The following is a 23555-nucleotide window of genomic DNA, read 5'->3' on the forward strand; positions in this document are numbered from 1 at the left end:
TTCGCAGGCGTGCAATCATATTTGTTTGGACCAAAATCGGTGGTGCAGCTGCTTAAATGTATTTTAGTGACAGCTCGGAAAAACAGCCAGCCCCTTGGAGGGCCGGCAATCCATGGAGTATTCAAACACCACGGGTTTGACTCACAGCATCAACGAGAACTCACAGAATCCGGAGCAGCAGCAGCCCATCAAAACCAGGTTAGTACTTAAAAATAGTGCGCAAACATGCCCCATTTAATGACCACACCTGAGCCAAAGTGGTTGCCCCCTTTTGTGCTTTCATTTTTTTTTCTGTTTTTATCTCCCTTATTTCAATTAACCATACAATTGCCCGGGATGAAATGGGGAAAAAAGTGTAGGCACGTAGAGAATGGGAACTTTTCAGCCACAGTTTGCCGCAGTTACTCCATCATTCATTTGGCTGACGAGTGAGCCACTAACCTACTTCCTTCACACACAAAAGCCGCAGTTGCAGGCAGGCAGCATCTGCTGCAGCCGTGGTTATTGTTGCTGCTGCCGCTGCTGCTTCTGCTGCTGTAGCCGGCTTGCCACGCCCACACAATGGAAATGGGCGATGGGTGGCCGCGGGCAAGTCATCTCGTGAAGAATGACGTTGGCGTTGATGAGTAAAAATGTGAAAATTACATGGCAGGCGGATGGAAATAAACGACGACAGTGCATGGCAAATGATGAGATTTACTTCTCAACAGGCGCAGCCTTTGAACAAAATCTACATATAAATATAAATGAAAATCCCCAATGCAATCGATGGCTTGCCCGAATAAATCAAATGTCCCTCTTGCAGATACTAGCGCACACAATGGGCGTTGGGAAGAACCATCGCGAAGAAAATGGCAGAGAACTCCTTGCCAAGACAGAATCTAAAATGCCACATGGGCAAATATTTCACTTGTGCTTTCGAGCGGCGCATTGAAAAGCGAAAATATTGTGACAATATAAGCAGCAGGAACATCAGTAACCCGGGACCAACAACAAAGGCATGCCCGAGTGTCTTCCACTTGTGTGAAGTGCATAACAACGTGGAAATATTGCAAAGGCAAACTACACACATGCAGGGAAATAGCAACTAAATGCAATGACAGGCAACAGCATCACTAGCCACAAAGTAGAGAAGGCAAAAAAAGGATGGAGAAAACAAAAAGGACATGTGGAAATGCGAAAAGCAGCCGCAGGATGTGTGAGTGGATGGCAGGACGACGGCACATGCAAAGCATCTATTGATTTTTATCCTCTTGCTGCAAGCTCTTCTTTGGTTTGGCCTAAGCCACAGGGCGTATGAGTAATGCAGATTGCGTATACTTGATTTATACGGCCAGCTAGATTTGTTGCTTCTGTCATGGCCTAGCTGCTGATGGTGCCATCAACTTCAGATGCATGTGCAATAAATCTCGTCAAGCGCTGAACAACTTTAAGAATTGCTAAGGCAAACAAAAACCTCCTTAAGTTTCAACACAACCAAACAAACAATTGATCATAGTGGGTGGAAAACTGGACGTCGCATGGCTTTGCCTTCGCCCGCAAGGCGCTGATGCTCAATAAATTCTATGCCGGGCCTGAACTAGGGAAAATGGCCAATTACGAGGCAAAACGAGTTAAGAATTGTGCCAGGAGAGAGATGGCCGATACAGAAGCCCGGCGTCTTGCCCCTCCCGCCGATATATCTCTCGGAATAAATGGCCATAGCCGCCTGCACTTAACATGAATGGCCATTTTTCCAATCAATTACGTACAATAGATGAGCGGGTGGTGCAAAGGGGGTCGAATGGCAGCGGAAAATGGGGAAAAGAGTGGAAAACGTACAAGGGAAATAAACAAGGGATGGGTCTGCAGGGCGAGCCACTCGAGCTAACGATAATTACTTGCATTTTAAAGCAACACTGCGGCTTTCTCTCGCCGCAATTACCTTTGGCATTGACATTGTGGAAACCCAAGCAGGCAAACACTGCACCACCCCGGATTTTAGTTGCAACAATATTTTATGAGATGTATGTTTGCTTTTTGTAACCTTAGGATCAAAAACCACTTCCTATATATGTATTGGATAATAATCTATAACAACATTAATATATATAATAGAGTATTTTCAAAATGATTCTAGACTTTATTTGTTCAAGAAAAAATAATATAATACATGGCTTAATCTCAATAGAATGATTCACAGCTGATAATTTCATTTCAAATGCTTTTGCAGACTGCCTGTGAATGGAAACTGCTACATCAAGATTGAATCCCCGACCGGACCGCAGTCTATAGCTTTGGGCAGCCAGCGTTGCCTCAACACGCCCCCAACCACGCCCAGCAGCCCGCTGAGGGAAGCGCCCCAGAGTCCGTCGGACGGTCACGTCTCCTCGCTGAGCTCGCACTCCGGATCGGGATGCAGTGACATCCTGCTGGGTGAGTGGAGTCCACCCCGAACCCCCGACTCTTTCCCGTTTCGTTTGATTGCATTTCCCGGCGGCTGTTATTTATAGCTGCCCACGAAACAGATCATGACCTAGGGAATGGCAACATTTTATTGAGGTTGCTGACACTCGCCGCCTCTAGTTCTTGCTCCCCCAGTTCGATACCACCCCTGCACCTCGCAATGTGGGCCACTTTTGGCTTAGTTTACTCTACATGCCACCAGCGCGCAGTGAAATGTGTTGGCCGAAGGTGCCAGCCCATTCCGACACAATCTGTCCCAGATTCCTACCGCTCACTGAGGAAAATCCATTCTTTTTTTCGGCATATTTAAGATTATAATCTGCATTTACTATTTTATAGAAATTTCTCGTTAAATTGTTGGTATGTTATGCTTGTTTTATGCCAAGCTATTATATAAATATGAGTATATAATAGGAATGATTTAAAAATTCTTTAGATATAAGTAACTAGTTTTTGTCATTGTAAGGTTCAACATTTTTGTTAAGTGTATTCGTGGCTTGTCCTGCCTGCGAGAGGCATCGCTTCTCCTTACAATCTGTGCTTTCTGGTATTTCCAGAATAGAACGGCGTCATGGGGAAGGAAATAGACAGTTATATTCGTTGAAAAGGCTTAACAGATTCGCTGAGAAGCCCTTCGGATAGTATGAAGTATATATATTCTTGATCAAGATCATAGGACGAGTCTAGCCATGCTAGCCGATTTAAATTAGAGGGGTGTGAATTTGTTTGTTCCAGTAGATTGCCACGTACACTCTAACGCCCACAAGTCTCATAAAACTGTCGCACCCACACTTTTGAAAATTGCTTAGATTTTGTGTATTTTTTAATTTTTAAAAAAAATGTTAAAATTTCCCACTTTAACGGGTGTCTGATAGTCGCGGAAATCGCCAATAGCCTCCTCCACTGTTTTGCGTCTCAGTTGCGAACTTCAGTTGTTTACTGTTCCGCTTAAATTCGGTCGTTGTTTGATCTTCAACTGGGCGCAAATTGTACTTCCACTCCGCCATCGCCCATCGAGTGATAATTTCTAACGTTCATTGAGGCAGAGTTTGTTTACCAGCCGAGTGCTATCAAAATCAGTCAGGCCTCAACAACAATAGCAACAAATGGTGGCGAATAAAAAATGCGCAAAGTAAACAAGAATCAGAACTCAAGGGGCTAAAATCAAGCAACTACACTACAAGAAAATGTTGGCAGAGGAGAGAGTATTGGATATCATAAGAAAGGATCCCTTATTAAATATTTAAAATTAGAGAAGCATAACTTGTAATTCAAAACATTTGTATTTGCAATTAAAAATTATCATCTGCTTAACCTAAAACCCAAAATACGCAGTAAAAGACCAATAATTTCACAAATATTATCAGATCAAATAAGTGACTAGTTTTTGATAATGCACTTAATGCAGCCTTGCTTAATATTAATTTGATCACTTTTCTTCTGTGTAGAATCTAAAGGCTGTCGGCAGTGGCATAATAATAAGCAAATAATTTAAACCAAACGCATTTTGCGCCACTTTGTTGCTGCTGCTGTTCTCGCTGTTGTTGCTGTTGTCTCAAATGTTGCCCATGACGTTGCCCACAAGTCATTGAACTTAAAGCGGCGAACGTAGAGCCAACAATAGCAAAATAAATAAACGCGAAAAACGCGAAGAAGCCAAGGCAACTGTCCCCCACCTCCCCCCTCCACCCTCGTGGGATGATAAGTGAAATGCAGTAATAATAAGAATAGTGCTCCCCTTTTTCACCCGCCCATCTTTAAACAACTCTCACTCACACACATACACACGCACACACTCGCTCGATTCGATTACACAATCTTCGCGAGCGGCATTTTCATTTTTCTCTTCCTGGTTCGTCGTCATCGCACGTCTCTCTGTATGGGTGAGCGTCTCTGGAGGAGTGTGCGTGGCGTATCGGTGTGTCTGCGGAGATCAGGTTTTATCGCCCGACGCAATCGGACATATAGCATGCCACAGCCTGGGTGGATCGGCGGATCGGTGGGGGCGGAGGAGTTATCGCTTCGATTGGTCGTCGTACCTCGGCTGCTCGCTGGCTTTTCGCTTTCGCGGAGGATCGTGGATATGTGGCTCCACCGATCGCCCAGTTGCCGTTTTCCTGTTATTTACAGTTTCTGGTTGCTTTCGCTGCTGCCCGTTGGAAAAATGGCAAGCTAGCATGCAGTTGACGTCGCCGCCGCCGCTGATCATTGACTTTCGTTGGTTCCCTTTTGCGCCAGGCGTTCGTCAGGAAAATTGCGGAAAACGTTAGGGAAAACGGAAAACAGTACTATTTGAAATCGCTACATTTAGAGATTTCTGTACACCAACTTAATAGCATTAATTGCTTTCACCCTTGTGATTTGCACAATTATATTATTTTGTATCATTGTCCTTGAACTTAAATTCATTTTTTGGCAAAATTTGGCATTGTTTGTTTATTATTTTCGTGTTAAAACACTCTCAACCATTTTGACTCAGTTGCAAATTCCTTAATATGTATACTTCATTTGATCTTCAAAAATAATTTTCAAGAAAGTATTTTCGTGCCAAAAACTGCAGTTTTCCACTTTCTTCTGGGTGAAAAACAGCCCGCAAACGCAAAAGCAACATGCAACATTTAAACTTCCGCATTGCAGAATGTGCTCTCCCACTCTGCCGTTCGCCCTTTCTCTTTCCTGCCTGCTCAGCTGAAGGTTCTTTGACTTGACCCCCCTTGAAGGCGCCCCCACTTCTGCCCTCTCTCTTTCTCGCACACACATACATGCCCATTGCCCTCTTCCTCGAGGATAGTGCAAACTAAGTAACGGTCCGCGTCTCTCTCTATCGCTCTCGCTCGCTGCACTGGTGTGTGTGAAATTGATCTTGAGTGGATGTGTTGTTGCACTTGGAAATGTTGGAAGTCGACGCCGACGTTGGCAGCGGCAATAGAAATTGAAAATAGCAACCAGGAAAAGAGTTTGCAAATGGAAAAGTGCAGCAACAACATGCAGCTGCAACAGCGAGAGTGGCAATGCATGTTTCTGTTGTGCTGTTGCTGTTGCAACAGTTGCTGCGGCTGTTGCCGATTCTATTGCTGCAGCAGTTTCTAATGTGGCTGCAGCTGGCTTTCCAAGTTGTTGCTGTTGCAGCTTGTGTGGCTGCTGTTATTGCTGCTGCTCTTGCTGTTGCTGGCGCTGGTGGAGATTAGAAAGATAGAACCTCCAGTACTCGCAGCACATTGACTCTCTCCAACCGATCTGCTCCCCCGATCTCCTCCAGCGACTCCGCCTCGTGCTCCGGCGGCGGCGGCGCTTCGCAGTTTTCCCACTCCATTGGGCCACACAGCCGCAATGCATTCTATTTTCCTGCTCTTTCCACACACACACCACCGCACAGGCACTCACACTGGCGCAGAGGGACACGTTCTTGTTCTTCTGCGCCGCAGCTCCGTCGTCGTCTTGGACTTTTGTGTGTTGTCGTAGGTTCTGCAGTTTGGCTTGGATTTTCCCTGGCGCATTTGGAGCGCTGCGAAGTTGGCGCTTGGATCTCGACGAGGCGAGAGTTTCGTACGCGCGATCACCATTTCTCCCAAAAAATAATAAAATCGACGCGCGAGTGTGCCGCCCCAAAACGAACCTATATCGAAACGAGCGCCCGATTTTGGAACTAGCCTGAACTTGGAAACGAAGGACTTCGAAAACAACACGGAAGTGAATTGAAAAATTATGCAATACAAGCTATTACGAAGGCTAAGTGCAAGTGACAAACTTAAACGAGGGGATTAGTAATGAGAAATGCGAAATGATAGTGATAATTGAATTAAAGCATTAACGAGAGAACTGCGCACCAATTAGGGAGGCAATGATGATTACATGGCTGGGAAAGACCTAAACGAAACTTAACAAACTAATAATAAGAAAAAAGGGCCAAATATTATAGTATTGGGAGTAATATGTTACTTAATTTTTTTTCAAATACTCATTCTTAGACTTAATGTTAACTTATCGTACTTATTATGATTGGTGTAGAAGTTTTTTAAGATTGCCAGAACTTGATAGATTGGTCTAGCTTTTGAAATTGGATAGCATTTTCTTTAAAGGACTTTGCCATATGCTAAAGCCTAACTTCTTTTTTCAATTAAGCCGCAGCTGACAAAAGCGAAGAAAATCTGAAAGACCCTGAATCCTTTCGAAAACCCCTCTCCGGATTCCCCATTAAGTGCAAAAGATATAACATCGCAGAGATTTCCCATAAAAATGCTGAACAGGCGCCCTCGCAGGTTGCCAACGTCGATTTCCGCCAGCAGGACGATGATGAAGATGATGGATGTCCATCTGACCGATCCGATCCGAGCAACATGGATGTATACCAAATAGAGCTGGAGGAACAGGCACAAATCCGCTCCAATCTGCTGGTCGAAACCTGTGTGAAGCACTCGTCTTCGGAGCAGCAGCAGCTCCAAGTTAAGCAGGAGGACCTCATCAAGGATTTCACTCGGGACGCGGAGGAACAGCCAAGCGAAGAAGAGGCGGAGGAAGAGGACGACGAGGAGGACGAGGAAGAAGAAGGCGAAGACGAAGAGGAGGACGAGGACGAGGAAGCCCTGCTGCCGGCAGTCAATTTTAATGCAAATTCAGACTTTAATTTGCATTTCTTTGACACACCGGAGGACTCGTCCACCCAAGGGGCCTACAGTGAGGCCAATAGCTTGGAATCCGAGCAGGAAGAGGAGGAGCAAACACAGCCGCAGCAGCAGCAGAAGCAGCACCACCGGGAATTGGAGGATTGCCTAAGTGCCATTGAAGCTGATCCATTGCAGTTGTTGCATTGCGACGACTTCTATAGAACATCAGCCCTAGCAGAGAGTGTTGTAGCCAGTCTAGGCCCACAGCAGCAGCAACAGCAGCAACGGCAGCACACCCACCAGCAACAGCAGCAGCAGCAGCAACACCCTGGACAGCAGCAACATCAGCTCAACTGCACGCTGAGCAATGGTGGAGGTGCTCTGTACACCATCAGCAGTGTGCATCAGTTCGGTCCGGCCAGCAACCACAATACCAGCAGCAGCTCCCCCTCCTCCAGCGGCGCCCACTCTTCGCCGGACAGCGGCTGCTCGTCGGCCTCCTCCTCCGGATCTTCGGGATCCTGCGGATCCTCCTCTGCATCCTCCTCCTCGTCAGCGGTCAGCAGCAGCAACAGCAGCGGCCGCAGCAGCAACAGCAACAACAGCGTCGTCAACCCCGCAGCAACATCTTCATCTGTTGCGCATCTGAACAAAGGTACGTGCAACTTGCAACTGACACAGCGACTCTTCCGCGTTGTCGTCTCCTCTGCTGCGGACCATTGTTGTCGCTCTTTGAAATTATGTTCAATAAATTTGCATTCATTGCATAATAGCTGCAACAGCAATTGAAAGTCGTTGGGGCTTCGGTTTCTTCTCCTTTTGAGGAAACTATTAAAGCGCAGCATGGAAAATGTGAAAATGAATATAATTCGCTGTTATTGGCCAATGGCTGTTGCTGTTTCAGTTTTCTCTTTAGTGCGAGGAAATTGCTTTTCATGTTGCACGTCTGTCAATGTGCTTGCATTTGCCGTTGCCTTTGCTTTTCCTATTGGGTGCAGTGCAATTGAAAGCCGTGGAAAAGATGTTTTCATTTTCATAAATCGCCTTGAATTGGTCTCGGCTCTCTATTGCCTTGGATGATGGCATTTGAATGGGTTTAGCCGCTCCTCCGGGAGTAGTTGGTGGCTCCAGCAAATGGGTACTAGGAACCCGACCGGAAATGCAACAAGACATAGGCTTAATAACTACTACGGTCAGCTGTTGCTTACACAGCGAAATATTTTCAAATGAAGAAAACAACATTTGAATTTCATACTATTTTTTTTTTATTTTGTAAATATCTAAATCCAATACCTTTGTATTGGTGAATGATATACCGCCGCTAATAGTCCAAGAAAATGATTATTTAACTTTAAATATAAATGAAGTTATGTGGCCTTTCTTTTTTGTAAATTCTCAATAAATTTGAAAATATTTTGAACTTAAAATTCTATGTTTTCGGTGCATACTCCCTCGACCATAAAAACCATTCGGCTTGGCTGGAGTTGCAAATTGCCTGGATTTGCTGGCGAAGACTTCATTTCGAGTCCTGGAACGGCAAGATTTAATTGCGTCAATTAGTGAGAATGTAAATTAAATTAGCTAGGAAAGGGTTGGGGGAAATCCAAGCAGGGAATTAGAGGAGAAGTCAAAATCTCGACTGCCTTTTGCACGGCATTCAAATTGATATTACATATTCCTTTGCCGGGGCAAATAATGTCTGCAATCGCTCGTTGTCCACTCCAGTCAATCAGTTGTCTTCGACCAGATAAATGCATGAAATGAAAATGGAAATGGGAAAAAATCGAGGAAATATGAAGTCTTTGTCGTCTATCGTCCATGCCTCTGACTTGTCTGACAACGCGGAAATGCCAAGCAGTTTTCCACCAGCCAGCCAGCCAGTCAGCCCACAACCCGCACCCCTTTTTCTTCGGCTGGATAAACAATGGCGTTTCAAATTGTCAACTTGCAAAAGCCACCAAATGATTTGCATTTGAACGCGGCGCGAAAATGAAAAGCAGCCACTTGAGTTTCCTTTGGGTTTTCTTATCTTTTTCATTTCTGCCCGGGCCGACGACATTTTCCAGACGCCGTTGTTGTAGTTGTAATTGTTGTTGCACTCCAATGGTAGAAATTCAATTTGCAATTGCACAAGCGCGTAACGCGCCATGCACTGGCAAAAAATGATGCAAAGTTGCATCACCAAATTTGATCATCAAAACAATATAAACAAATGAAGGCGGTTTCGGAATTGTGGCTTATTAGAATAATATTTGTAGCAAAATTGGTAAAGGACAGACCAAGTACAAGGATATTTTAGGACACTTACAGAAATAAATTGAAATTCTGTCTCCATATTTCCGTTCCTGTCGCAAATTTTTCGTTGCGTGTATCCACATTAATATCATTTTGTTTTGCATTTCTGAGGTGTGGCAACGCCAATGTGCACAGCGGCAACTAGCAACACCAACAGCAACACCAACAACATCGCGACAACAACAATAGAAGGCTGTTCAAACTCCGCGCTTAGTTCATTTGCCTCTTCCTTCTGCATTAGAAAAGCGAAAAATAGCAGCAAGACATGCAGTCAAATTGAATTCGAAATGAAATGCCAAGAAGCAAACATTGCTGCCTGGCTCCAGTTTTGCTTTGCTTGTTTTTCTTTTCTGCTTTTCTTTTCTTTTCTTGTTTTTCCCTAATTTGCAATGCAAATTTTTTTCGGCGCTCGCACTGTGAAAATTGTGCGGCTGCAGCTTTCCTCGTGACTGCCGTTTTTACAGGCAATTTATTGTAGGCGGTGGCGTATACGTGATTTTTTGGCATTTCTTCTTATCGCACATCGCCTGGAAGTTGAATGCACTCTGTGGCCATTGGATTTAACTTTGATCGCCAGCCGAGTGCAGGATGATTCAGATGGGAGCCTTAAAGCTGCCGGAAAAATCTAATTTAGCCATTAGGTGGCTTAAATCAATTACTGGTGACACTTGTCGATTGATTGCGCTTGTGATTGTGATTGTGGCTGTCCCGTGTTGCAAGAAGGTGACATTTCGGACGATGGCGAGTGGGTGATATGGCGGCAGTGACGGCAAACTCATTTGGCAAATTGCACTGCGACATGTTGCACACGCGGCGTATGAGCAATGTGCCATTGCATAAGCGACCAGCTGGACAACTTTCCAGCGGAGGAAATGTGTAAACCAATGCAATTTTCCCTTGCAGAGCAACAGCAGCAGCCACTGCCGACGACACAGCTGCAACAGCAGCAGCAGCAGCAGCACCAGCAGCAGTTGCAACACCCGCAGCAGCAGCAGCAGCAGCAATCTTTTGGCCTAGCGGACAGCAGCAGCAACGGCAGCAGCAACAACAACAACGGTGTCTCCTCGAAATCATTTGTGCCCTGCAAAGTCTGTGGCGACAAGGCATCGGGCTACCACTATGGTGTAACCTCCTGCGAGGGTTGCAAGGTGAGTTTGAGCAGCTCATGAAGTATATATATTTTCAATTGGTTTTTCCTGGCAGGGATTTTTTCGACGCAGCATCCAGAAGCAAATCGAATATCGCTGCTTGCGGGACGGCAAGTGTCTGGTCATCAGACTGAACCGCAATCGCTGCCAGTACTGCCGCTTCAAGAAATGCCTTTCCGCTGGCATGAGCCGCGATTGTAAGTACCAAACCTAAACTACAGCCAAGAAATATGATTATGCCGAGTCCCCAATCCCAAATGCCAACTGCTTGGGACCAAAGTGAAGGGGAGGCTGCACCTTGTTCGCTTTTTGTGCCCCTTGATAACTTTATTAGCTGCGAAACCGCTGGCAGATTTCTGCCAAGCGATCGCAGATTGTGTCAGTTGGCTGTCAATGGAAATTGGCAACTGCAAGATAGCGTTTTAGAAGAGCAATTCAAACTACACAGAAAGAAGCGAAGTCTGTGCTATTTATTTGGTATCAAAAAGATTAAATGGGTAGGAAATAATGATGATTTTGACTGACAGCATTAAAGTGCAAGTAGTATTAATTACAATAGGTTTATTGACTTCTATTTAAATTTTTAAAATCAATTAAGTAGTATTAAAAGTTAAATAACTTTCGAAATCGTTAAAGGCTAAACCAATTATTTTCTCTGCACAGCTTAAACCTTTCGACTCCATTACTCTGCTCTTTATAATTGAATCAGTGAGCATTGGTTAGCTTTACTAGTTAGCTAATGCCCCTTTAAACCTTGATGAACCAATACTTAAGATAATTCGCCTATTTTAAAACTCAATTCGCGAGCACAGGCCGTTTATCCAGCCTTAAAACGGGTTTCAAATACGCCCAACCTTTTAGCCAAGCACCCATAAACCACTCCAGAGTCCAGACGGGCGGAAACCAGAGCTTAGATGCAGTTGGAGCTGGGTTAGCCACAAATTTTCCCCTTTGCCGGCCTGGGAAATACTTCCTGCAAAGCCGACATCCACCCACGGACCCAGAGCGAAATTAGTTTTTATGACTGTTGTCAGCGGCAGCAGCATGGGCAACTTGCAGCAGCAGCAACATACAGCAGCAAAAGCTGCAACAACAACTGCTCCAGGGATCCCTTGGCTTTCAAATGCAATTTAGTTGATGTTGCGTAATTAATTGCCCCAAAAAGATCGGAAACAAGAGAGCCGCACATAAAATCAGGCAAAATGCGAGTTTGCTGTCACTGTTGCTGTCGCAGTGCTGTTGCTGTTGCATTTGCTGCACGCGAGCAACATTTATTAGCCGCGTCTATTGGCTGCAACATTTGTTGCAATTTTTTATGGCATTTGTCTTGCCGAGAGTCGAGGCTCATAGTGTTGAACAAACATTTCCTTAATTTTCCTCGACGCCCACGGAGGCTGAACCTCAAGGAAATAACCAACGGACCACACGACCAAGTCGTAGAGCTTGCTTTTGCCCACAGTTAATGGCTTTGCACTGGACGGATTTTTCCGAAAATCGATTTTAAATGCCCTAAAAATAAGCTTAATTGCAAATTGTAATTATATTTATGTAAGCCTGTTTCTATAAAATAATTTTTGACTACCCATTTTAGTCAGCAACATTTTCTCAGATCCAACACATAGTGAAACATTTTTATGGCCATAAGGTCTTAAAAGTTACATCATCACTTAAATCCCTCGTTAACTGCCTCATTTTATTGGCCTTGATAAATGAGTTTCCCTGCAGAGCATTGCAGTTTCGTTTTAGGACTATAAGATATTTATTTTCATACCTTTCCCTTCCCTGCGTCACTTTAGTGACTCTTCTCTGTGCGCTTTTCCTTGGCGAGTTTTCCTTTGGCCCGATGCATATGGAAAGTTCAATAATTTATCTAAATTGCTCTTAAGGCCAGTTTTGTTTGGGGCATGAATGGGCTGTTGCTGTTGCAATTGTGGTTGGTGGGCGGTGGCAACTTTCGAGGCGCCTTTAGACTTTTGCCTGCTCGCTTTAATTAGACTTGCCACAGACTTTGTCGAATCGGATGGGGTTATTATAGCTTATGGGTTGTGGGCTGTGGCAATGCTGCAGCTGGCAATTGCTGTTTGTCGATTGCCTTTTGCAGTTGCCGTGAGAGATTTTCCAATTAAGTTGGCTTAGAGAGCTGCTAGAATCGTTGAAAGCCCAAAGCGAACTTTAATATTTGTGTTTCCCAGTGCGAAAGCTGGAGTTTCAGTGTTTTAATGGGTCAAACCATTATTACCCCTACCTTTCCAGCTGAAAAAAAAAGCGAAAAAATGAAATTATGCTGTCTGTGTGTATATGAGTGGGCGTGGCATGACTTTTATTTAATTTGCAAAGCTTTTGTTGGCAGCAGCACAAAGTACGGCGCAAAAAAAGATGAAAATAGCGCGATGCTTGCCGCGCTGAAACTGCATTTCGGATGTTGCAGCAACAGCAACAGGAGCAGCAGCGCCGTCAACAGCAACACTTTGCATGGCTCTACAGGAATTTAGGTCAAACGTAAAGCACATAACACTCACACACAGCCGCCCCAAAGTTTTCATGCCGGCATGCGGCATTTTGTGGCAATATCAACATCACTGCCAGCAGCAGCAGCAGTAGCAGCAGCAACCATCCCATGCCGGCAGCAACAACTGCCTTCCTTTGCCTTAGCCAATTATTTCTCAAACAATTTAATAAACTTTTAGTTACATTTATTCACATTTGGGCTAAATGGAAGAGGGAAAGTGGGAAACGTAAAAACAAAAAGGCTAACAGCACAATAACTTTGCCTGGCTTCTCTAAGCTATTAGCTTGGTCCATTAAAGCAAACAATTAAGAGATTTCCATTTGCAAATTGTGCAAATGCGAGGATTAAATTACAACTTAAGAAATGCAAAACATACATTCTGAGAAATATAATAATATCAAACTAAATTCCTATTTTTTTAGGAACGAACACCCTTTAGTTTGTGTGTGTTCCAGAAATATATAGAACTCCTATCCAAAGTCGGCGGCTGTAATCAAATTTATGTGAGAAAACTGTTTGAGTTCGCTAATTCAAAACTTTCCGGCATGTTCTCTTTCTCCGCATTTCCACTCCATGCTGATCCTAATGCCGCCGTCAATCAAATTGGCCGCAAATCAAAATGCAATTAAAGCGCCAAGCGGGCCGAAGAACTTTTTCGACAAAGTTCTGGTTGTCCGCTGCCGGCTGTCTGTCTGCCTGCTTGAGAATGGGCACATTGCTGTCACTGCGAGCGGCAGCAGCAACAACAACAACATCAGCAGCAACAGCAACCGCCAAGGCGACACAGTAACACAGAATCAAACTGCTCTCGACTCAATTGTAGTCAATTTGAAAGCCAACTATCAAATGTCAGCTACAAGCATCCGAGATTCGCTCGCCACGATTCTTCTAGACGCCCAAAATCGAGTGCAAAACGCGACTGTTGCTGCCAAAAACTTCATGTTGCCGCTGCGCCTGCGCAGTGACACCAGCAACAACAATTACAAAAACAACAACAGCCGGAGAGCAAGGCAGTCTTATAATTGTGGCGTTAACTGGGTCAGTTGCCAACCGAGTTGGCCAGGCCAATCTGAATCCAAATCCAAGAGCCAGACCCCGTTGCCTGCTGTAGCGAATGCCCATTGTTGCCGCTTGTTGCTAGCTGGTTGCTTGGTTGTTCAGATGTTCGGTTGTTGCCTCTTTGACTGGCAACTTATTGTGGCTGCTCGCTCTGTTTCTGCGCTTCTAAAAATTGTCTTTTGTTTGGCCGTCGGTTACATTAAAGTTTGGCCGCTTCCACAGCTTTATTTTCGCCATTGTTTCGCTCGCGAAATTTTATTACTATTTGGCAATAGGCAGAACGATAGAGAATACAAAGAAGACATTCTGCACGGTCTTTGAATGCAGGTTTTCCAAGTCCTAGTGGTAGTAAAATATCAATTGAAAGCAACAATGGTTATTACAGATGTTTAGAATCGATCTTTAAAGCTACGTAGATACTTGCGTTCTGCGTTCCTCAATTCCAGCTGACAGTATTTTTGGGGGATTCCCAGGGCATAAAGTATCAGTATCAATGTATCAGTACTTCTCAACCTAAGCCTTACAGTTCACGAATAACTCTCCGAATCTCATTAAACCTCTTATCGATTTCCTCACGAAGTTCAGCAAACCTACGGATTTCGATTCCGTTCGCGATTGAACTCCCCGAGCGCCAGCTTCCGCTTCCTTTGAAATTCCCCCGGCGCCTTTCACTTTCAGTCGCCGTTCGTTGCCGTTGTGGCTTTGGCGCTGAACTGTTGAGCTGGTGAGCTGCTTCCGCTGCCATTGCCCAATTTGCCGGCCGAAATCCCCTCCGGAAGTACCCCTTCTTGCCGAGAGATGCGGGTCCAATGCTCGCAGTGTTTATGACTTTTCGCGGGGCAAATCAGCCGCAACAGCAAACACAAAATGCAATAAAAGCAAGAACACAAACAGGAACGGCGCAAAGTAAATAAAATATTGCCAAAATTTGTAGCCGCCGAAACATCGTTTAATTTTTTAATTACGTATTCAAAGTGTTGTTATTGCGCGCGACTCGTTTGTAAACAATTTTTGGCCAGGCAATGGCGAAAAGTTGAGTAAACAGTTCGGCCAGAAATGAAAAATCGATCGTAAAACAATTTAATAAATTAACAAAAGCGGATTCAACCAGCACCTGTTGCCGCTTAAATGAGTCAATCTGCGTTGCGATTTATTTCTGATGCTTCTGCCGCTGTCGTTGCCCCCAGGTGTTGCAACATATTCCCTCTGACTAATTGCTAATGTTAATTTATGCACTCGCCTTTGCTGCGCCTCATTGTTCTCGTCTGTGTGTCGCATGTTGCTGCCGTGCTACGCATGCGTGCCCCGCAGCAACATCGCCGGCGACGCGAGCAATCTGTCCGCCAATTACAACGAAACTCGTTTGTATCCGCCCGGTAGATGTTGCCGCCGATTGCGGCTGCAGTTGTCCCTCTATTTATAGTTCAATTAACACCTTGTCGCCTAGCTAAGCCTGCAAAAAGCTAAAAACCACATTAGAGGCACTAAACAAAACGTATAATTAAATTAATGCAAGCGATTTGAGACAGTTAAAAGGGCGAATGAAACAAAGATACTCCCAAACTCACACTATTGTCGCATTATATGTTACTTTAGAAAATATTACTAATATTTTAATTCAACAAAATTCAGTTCCATGTGCAGATTCAGTGCATAGCATATGTTTTGATTTAATTACTCTACTTTTGTTGCGAACTTTAAATATAATGATTTAATTCGTGAAAATACTCTGCTCTTCTTCAAAAAATTCAGTAGGGAAGCATCACCCACATTCCTTGTTCTCTTGAGTTTGTTGAACCCCGTGACCCTTGCAAACAAACGCTTATTCACAGCTTGCTGTGCAATTGGCACATTTCTGCATCACTTGCAACTGAGGAAATGTACTTTTTTTGTGAGTCAGTAACTTTCCAGAGAGCTTATGCGTAATTTGAATCTATTTACCCGAAATGAGAAGATCACAGGTGAACAAATTGGCAAACATGGCACAAAAATTGTCATTGTTCGTGGGAATTCCCCGCCAAACAAATACTTTCTGTGGCTTGGCAAAGCCATAACCATTTTATGAATAATTAGTTGACACAACTCAATTGCAATTATAGTTGCCATCGAGGGGACACCCACTTGATTCATATCGCAGTGCAATTATGGGACCCCCGCCCTCGCACACAATTAATGCCACAAACCATCGATAAATTGCCAAGAAATGTCGCACACTTAAAGGGGTGGTAATCAGGGGGAGGGCCTTTGGGTGGGTGGTTGACAAAGACAATGACGGCAAAGCCACCGCAGCAGCAGCAGCAACAAAGCCACCCGAACGTTGACTTCTAAATGTCAATCACTGCGGACGCCCCTCTGTGCGTTCTCCCCCCTCCCCCCACCCAACCAACGTGCCCGGCATAAGAATGTCTTAGTAAATGTCATAAAAAAACGTAAATGCAAACTGAAAAAATAATACAAAAAAGAAATCACTGGCGATGCAGAAGAAAATAAGTTTATAAAATTAGCCAGCGCACTTTGTGTTGTTGTCTAGTGCGAAAATAAATGATTATGATGCGCCGCCATTCCCCAGAATTCCCCCACAATCCTCCGCAAATAGTTGACAACGCATCGCTCGAGGCGGCGGCGGCAAGTGCACCCGCCTTTGGGTTCAACGCCCAGCTGCAACAACAACAGCAGCAAAATCAGCAGAAACAGCAGCAGCGGCAACAACATCGCATCAGCAACAGCAACACGCATTTTTCTTGGCACTTCCGCGATTCTGGCCATCGACTTCGACAATACCAGTACCGGGGTATTATCAGCCAACTCGGGAGTGGATTTGGGTATCCAAGTTCCCTGATTAAGCAGCTGTTTGGGTTGCTGCCACTGCGGATGATGTTGCTGCTGCTGCAGCTTCACGCGTCGTTAATGGCTAACTGCCACCCGGAAGACGCCAAAACTTCACCAATTTAGAGCGGCTTTATGGGTGCATTGCAGCTGCGATGTCCAAAGCCATGGAAAGCCTTTTTTGCTATAATTACAATGACCAGGAAGGGAAATCAGGCGGACATTAAAGACTGCGCATTGAAAAGGAGCTTAAAAGTTAAAGTTTAAAATTCTGATAGGATTACACATTATATAAATAAATTGCTTATTTAAAAAAAATTCAAAAAATAACGATATACTCGAATTCTTCGACTATCAGATAACCATTACTCAGCTAGTGGATGATCGGAAAAAAATTTAAATATTTTTTTGTTTTTGAAAAGAAATTGGCGGGTATAAACAAAAGAAATAGAGGAGATATACTCTTTTTCCTCGACTATCAGATACCCCTTACTCAGTTAGTGGCAGTGAAAAAAGACATTTCAATATTTTTTTGCTATGTATATAATAGTCATGTATAAACAAAAATTTTAAGAAAATGAGGGGTTGCATTGTTCTGAAGTAACATTGCACAGCGTATGCGTGACTAGAACCAACTAGCAAGCTTTGGTAGTTTCAGAATCCAGATGGCCAATGGACTCTGCTATTGATCCTGATCGGGAAAAATATATTTTATAGGTTCGCTAACCCTTCCTTCTACCAAATATTTTTAAACGAATCTAGTATACCTTTTTAGTCCACGAGTAACAGGTTTAATAGTTTTACTTACTTCCCTATTGTAATTAGTTAGCAGTTTGTTGGCACCGTTTTTCCTTGTGTATTGTTATGAGTTTGTGCATGCCGCAGAAATGAGGAAGCAACTTCAAATGTGCTGCGGTGGCAGCAGCAACCATTGCATTACGGCGAGTTGCCGCTGCCAACGCAGAAATCAGTGAAGCGTTTTGGATTTCGAACAGGCTGGCCAATGCTATGCAGCTCTATAGCTACATAGCCCCCTTCGATTCACTTAAGCCCCCCTTCGTCGGAGTGGCTGTCTTCAATTAACACGCCGCTGCCATGTTGCAGCAGTGGCAGTTGTTGTTGTGTGGCATTTCCCTCTACGATTTTGCAGAATGCGTTGACCTTTTTGCCGGGAAAGGAAAAGGGGCCAAGGAAAAAGGCGGAAGGGTGTGGAGTGGAGTGGAGTGGTGGCGATGTGATGTGTGTGCTCTCGAGTGTGGCCACAGTTGACGATGATGATCATCATGGTGGCGGCCACTTTGACGGCTTGTTGGGAACACCTTCAGCGCTCCTCCGACTTAACTGCTTAATCAACCCGACGAAGATGAGGATGGACTTTGAGGTTGAGGTTGCATGGCAAATTGCTCGAGCTGCTGATCTGCGGCTGATCTCAATGCACCTTAATGCGCCTTATGAAATGAAAACGATGAAGACGATGGAGAGCGTGATCGATGGTGGCTCCCTGTACCAAGTACTCGAGTTGCCCGACTATGCGCCGCATCTCTGAGTCGCTACTAAATTAAATCAAAACTGGCAGCGTGTTAAGACGTGCCTGACATGCCAAAAAGGGAACTGGGAAGGGAACTGGGCGAATGGCCAGCCAGGGGTAAGAAGTGCATTTCTGGAGGAAGTCGGCCCTTGAGACGCGTGCAATTTCCAGGGGCAGTGCGGTGTACAGATTTGCTGGAGAATCCAATGCACGAGGAGGGGTCATAATACGATTTTAAAACACACTTAACCGCAGCGTGTTGCGTGCTGTAAATTAGCCAGAGCTCCTCTAACGGTTTTCGAGTAGGTTGAATACGGTCTACCCCAATTAAGGGAGTGCATTCGAAACCCTACCTAGAACTGACTAAGAGCTCAATTAGTCGAGTTAATCACCTGAAAAGAAGAAGATATATAAGTTTTCACAATAAATTTAAGCAATAGTAAAAACAATTTAAATATTTTTTAAATAACTTTTGTTGTTCGAAATAACATTAAGTGCTTTCTCTTTATAATGTAAATGTCCACACCCATCCTCATTTAGCCCACTAAAGCCAAACTTTCATTGCAAATTGACTAAATTTTCAAATATCCAGCGGATGTCATTTGGTTTTTGTGTGGGAAAACTATCGAAAAGTGGTGGAAAGCAGGAAATTGTCAAGCGATGCGTCCTGTTGTCCCCGGGCAATCAGATCCAAGAAAAAGCCGAGCAATGGCAATTCCAACTGCAACAGCAAGAAAAGCAACTAAAACAACAACACTGACATGAAAAGTCACTTCCTTATTGCAAAGCTCACGCATACATGCACATTTAAGCCGTCATCTAAATCAAGGCTTATGTAACTTCGGCTGAAGCGGAGGCTGCCTTTTCCTTGGCTCGTTTTTCATTTTGATTTTATGTGCCAACGGCTACATTGCCAAACTGCTGAAGAAAAACGTGCAAAACAGATGCAAATGCATCTAACACCGGTTAGGCAGCTTTTTCTTCTTTTGCAGTCGCAGAAGTCGCAGCAGCCGCAGCAGCAGTTGCATGCAACAAACACATCAGAGGCAGCAGCAGCAACATCAGCAAATCTTGTTACTCAATTTCAATTGGTGCTCTGCCGGCGTCGCTGCAACTGCAATGCTTCATGCTGCACTCGCAAAAGCAAAAGCGCTCAGCAAAAGCTCTCTCCGTGCTCTCTCTTATTGCCGTCTCTTTCAGATTTGTGTAGCCCTCCCTTTCTGTTCGTTATATCTCTCTCTTTCTGATTTTTAAGCCGACTGCTCTTTTCGCTTCTTTGTTTTGCTTGGTGTATTCTTCAGCTGCTGCTGTGTTGTTGCTGCTGGCAAACTGTAAAAGCTTAGCCCCTGGTGCCGGCGTCAACGTCGACTGCGCCAGCGACGCCAGCCGAGGCAGTGACTGCGACGTTGGCCACTTTTCGCCTTCGTTTCGCTGTCGTTTTCAGTTGTCTCTCGTTGCTCAAAGCGCGCGGCACGCGAACGCTCCGAAATACCAAGTTACAACAGCAACATCAAGCAGCAGCAACAGCAGCAGCAGCAGCAACAACAGTGATTCGCTGGCAAACAAACAAACAAACCAACATATTTTTGTGTATCAATTGTCGGCCTAAAACTTCACATAAAAGTGCGTTCAATACGAAACAAATATATTTGTATATATCGAGAGCGAAGCAATCGGTTGCATAAATTGAAATCGGGCCATTTTGTGATTTGAATTTCAAAACCCCAGAGCAGAAGAACTCCTCTTCCTTAGCCCAAAAATAAAATACAAAAAAATAAGTAAAATTTAACCAAAAAGCAGAGCAGTGAAATTAAAGCAAAAGAAAAGAAAACCAGCTTAAGTGAAGTTTTCGAAATCAAAAAGCAGAAGGAGAGCCTATTTTTGGATAACCTCCGCGGCAGGAGCTGAATGGTAAATGCTTGTTGTTTTTTTCGCTTCATTTCCGGGAAGAAAATCCGGGGTTACAGATGCTGCGTGTGTATTTAGCATGCAGCATACACGGCGTATACGCAATGTCGAATTATCACTCTCCAATCGCTGACTAATCATCCGCATCGCGGGGTCAGCGCACTTCCTGTCTTTGTGGTGGGCCAGTTTTACTTCCGATTTGCCTGCCAATTGGCAATTTCGTTCGGATTAAACATTACAACTGGGCACCCTGAAAAAATAACAATCTAAACTGGTTTGCAATTGCGAAACTGGTTAGGCGTTTTAGCCGTGTGTGCCTCTCTGTTTTGATTTGACTCCTTTGGCCCGTGGGGCAATTGATTTGCATTCCTTGGGCTCAAGATTCCCGCCGCTGCTTCTAATCAGAACCGGAAACATAAAGAGCCAGGCGAACGAACAGGTGCATAGAGCTGATTCCTATTAGGCTAATGGCAGCATCTGCTTCTGCGATTCGAGCTCGGGTTTCGCTGGTTCTCCTCGAGTCTCGTTGAATCTCGGCCTGTGTGCGAACATGTACATTTGTATTGCATCCATTATGTTTGTTAGCACGGCCATCTATCTACATATATACATATGTTTGTACGTACGTATGGCCAGGGGCCTCGCATAAAATAGTTGACAAATTCGCAAACTATACAAACAATGCCCCGAGATACTGCTACATAGATAGGTGGATACACAGATACAGATAGAGATACACGAACTTATACTCATGCACTTGTTTGCCGAGTTCATTAACATTAAGTGTTGTCCTTGTGCGTTTTTAGCTTTTTGCTAAGCGAATCAAATGCACAGGTCAGGGTAATTCGACTAGTGAATACCCTCTAATAAGACAGCATAATGTTAATACTGCTACTAACATTTATAAAAGAGCCCCAATAAGAATACTACGAGCAGTACTATTGATACTGCTGCCAGCTACGATGAGCATATTGAATTAGTCTGAGTAAAGGATAGCTAAAAGCATTAGTAAATAAATGGTATGCTACAACAACTGGGTTAAGTAGGCCCCAAACTTTTTGGCCAGGTTTCACCTTTATTAAATTCAGCAGCAGTAACAGGAGCAGAGTAGGATATAGATACATACTTGGGCCTGGGCAAATATATACCTACCCATCGAATAACCCACAGAACGGCGATGATGATCTTCATAATCAACGTTCGCCGGCGTCATCATCGGAAAGTCAGTCGAAGCCAAGCGAAGCGAATGAACGGTATTTGTAGTAAAAAAGCGGCCAATAAACTGAGCGCGTGCGGTTCAAGGTTTGGCCAAAGCCAAAAATGAAACTAAAACGTAAGGCAAAGAAACAAAAGCAACAAAAATATAAAAAAATCAAACGAACACACAGACGACAGACCGACCGAATGAATAACAATTAAATCTGAAAAGCATGAAATCATCTGCCGAGCGGGGCTAAACTAGCACAGCCACTAAAATATGTATCCATGAGATACGCGCACTCATTCGCTCAGATACTTGCCATCTAAATCTGCTGAATCTCTATCCCAATCCCAAGCTCATTGACCAAAAAGTCGTTCTGTTACCGTTAAGCCAAAAACCAAGTCAAGCGCCCATTAACAGTTAAGCTGCGAGCGGCGCTGAGGCCAATTACCCAACTCAGGGTAATTGACTTGGCCAAAAGACAAAAACGGAAAAAAAGAAAAGTTTTTTAAAAAGTGGGGTTCATAACTCTGGGTGCCGCCTGGAATCAGCTGAAATCATTTGCAGCTCTAATTCCTACGGATTCTGGCTGGGAATCTCTCGCAAAGTTCTGGCTTTTGCCGTCTAGTTTATTACAGAATTGACCTACATATTTCTTTTTTCTTATGCCAGCTACATTTGTATCTCTCGGTATCTGTGTGCCTGTTATTTCTTGTTATTTATTCATTATAATTTTATTTCGTCTGCTTTGTGTGTGTGTCATTAGCAAACGAAATGGGTGGGTTCGCATTGTCCGTTGACATTAATGAACTTATATGGATTGGTAACCAAATAACGAAATATCCCATTTTGCACAGGGGGGAGCGAGAACGCAGTGTTTCGATGGTTTCGCCACTCGAATGGAGAACTTTCAAAACCGTTTTGTGGGCCAGTGGATTTTGTTTGGTTAGCCCTCGTCATAATTGACAGTTTTGTGCCAAGAATATACCGCAAACTGTTTTAGTTTTGATTTGGACTGGCAGCCGCCACAAAAAGATTCGCTTGGCTGCATTGGCAGGTCGAGATACAGTAAGAAAGATACACTAACTGATACCCAGTCGAGTTGCAGTTGCTGGCTGAGCACAAGAAGTGACCTCTAAATTCTAAGAACGCCCTCAATCGTACCTCTCAAATCTCTGGTATTCAGCTTACTCGGGTATACCGTTTTCGTATGCCCCAAGATCTCTAGATCCAACCACAAATGTGGCAAGGTGGCAGGCATAACCACAGATGATAATGCTGATGGTGTTGATGAAGAAAAAGTAGCACGCAGATATCCGTTTAACAAATGCATTTAATGCATAAGCACTACACGAAAATTTCTAGTAAATTCCGGAACTCGAGTTTACTACAAAACATAAATGCAAGTCTCTAACGAAAGGATTTAAATATTTAATTTAAAATTTTTCAAAAATTATTCCAACTATTATCCGGAAATACAGGAAAGTCTTAAAAATTTTGAAACTTGAGCTCGTATAAAAGATGACCATTAACCACTATAAGATATAAGCACAACTTTAAGTACGACTATTTTTGCCCTTACCATTCTTTTGTTTGGCTTTAATAGTATAGCTTTTTTTTGGGTGCACTAACAACATGTGATTGACAGACAGAGGCTATAGCCATGTAGCCATTCATATGTGGGGCCTGCCACAAATGGAGACGGGTCGGCTGCTCCATTCAGAGCGTTAAACAGAACAGAACCGAGAATTCCGAGTCGAGAACCGAGTAAATTCAAGCCCCAGAGAACGAAACCAGACCGTAGTGAACTCAACTGAACTGAGTGGAATGGAATGGACAGGGGCGTTGGCAGTAACTGTTTCGAGGGGCCGGAGTGTGAGCGGCACACTCGCGGGGAAGTTGGGAGGTGCTGGGCTGGAGTCGCAGAAGCGTATCTCGCCAGTTACTTGCGAGTCGCCATTTAATGACGTCTGTTTTTATTACAAAATGTATTAAAATGTTGTACAGGTGGTTTTTGTCGGCTGTCTAGGTG

General features: G+C 44.1%; 2 protein-coding genes across 2 annotated transcripts in view; both read left to right on the top strand.

The window, feature by feature from the left end:
• LOC117139350 lies at positions 1 to 3007 on the top strand. Its single transcript, XM_033301598.1, has 3 exons — positions 1 to 198; positions 2213 to 2415; positions 3003 to 3007. The coding sequence occupies exons 1-3, from the start codon at positions 113 to 115 to the stop codon at positions 3005 to 3007; spliced, it is 294 nt and encodes a 97-aa protein (XP_033157489.1). The 5' UTR covers positions 1 to 112.
• Positions 3008 to 5916: 2909 nt separating this feature from the next.
• Positions 5917 to 23555, top strand: part of LOC117139563 (ecdysone-induced protein 78C) — a 31752-nt gene continuing 14113 nt past the window's right edge. Inside the window, exons 1-4 of the mRNA XM_033301959.1 lie at positions 5917 to 6135; positions 6568 to 7704; positions 10248 to 10492; positions 10548 to 10689. Coding sequence (XP_033157850.1) covers positions 6783 to 7704; positions 10248 to 10492; positions 10548 to 10689 — 1309 coding nt within the window. The 5' untranslated portion in view covers positions 5917 to 6135; positions 6568 to 6782. The remainder of the gene's footprint in view (positions 6136 to 6567; positions 7705 to 10247; positions 10493 to 10547; positions 10690 to 23555) is intronic.

This window comes from Drosophila mauritiana, chromosome 3L (genome assembly GCF_004382145.1).
Source record: "Drosophila mauritiana strain mau12 chromosome 3L, ASM438214v1, whole genome shotgun sequence".
Taxonomy (NCBI): Eukaryota; Metazoa; Arthropoda; class Insecta; order Diptera; family Drosophilidae; genus Drosophila; species Drosophila mauritiana.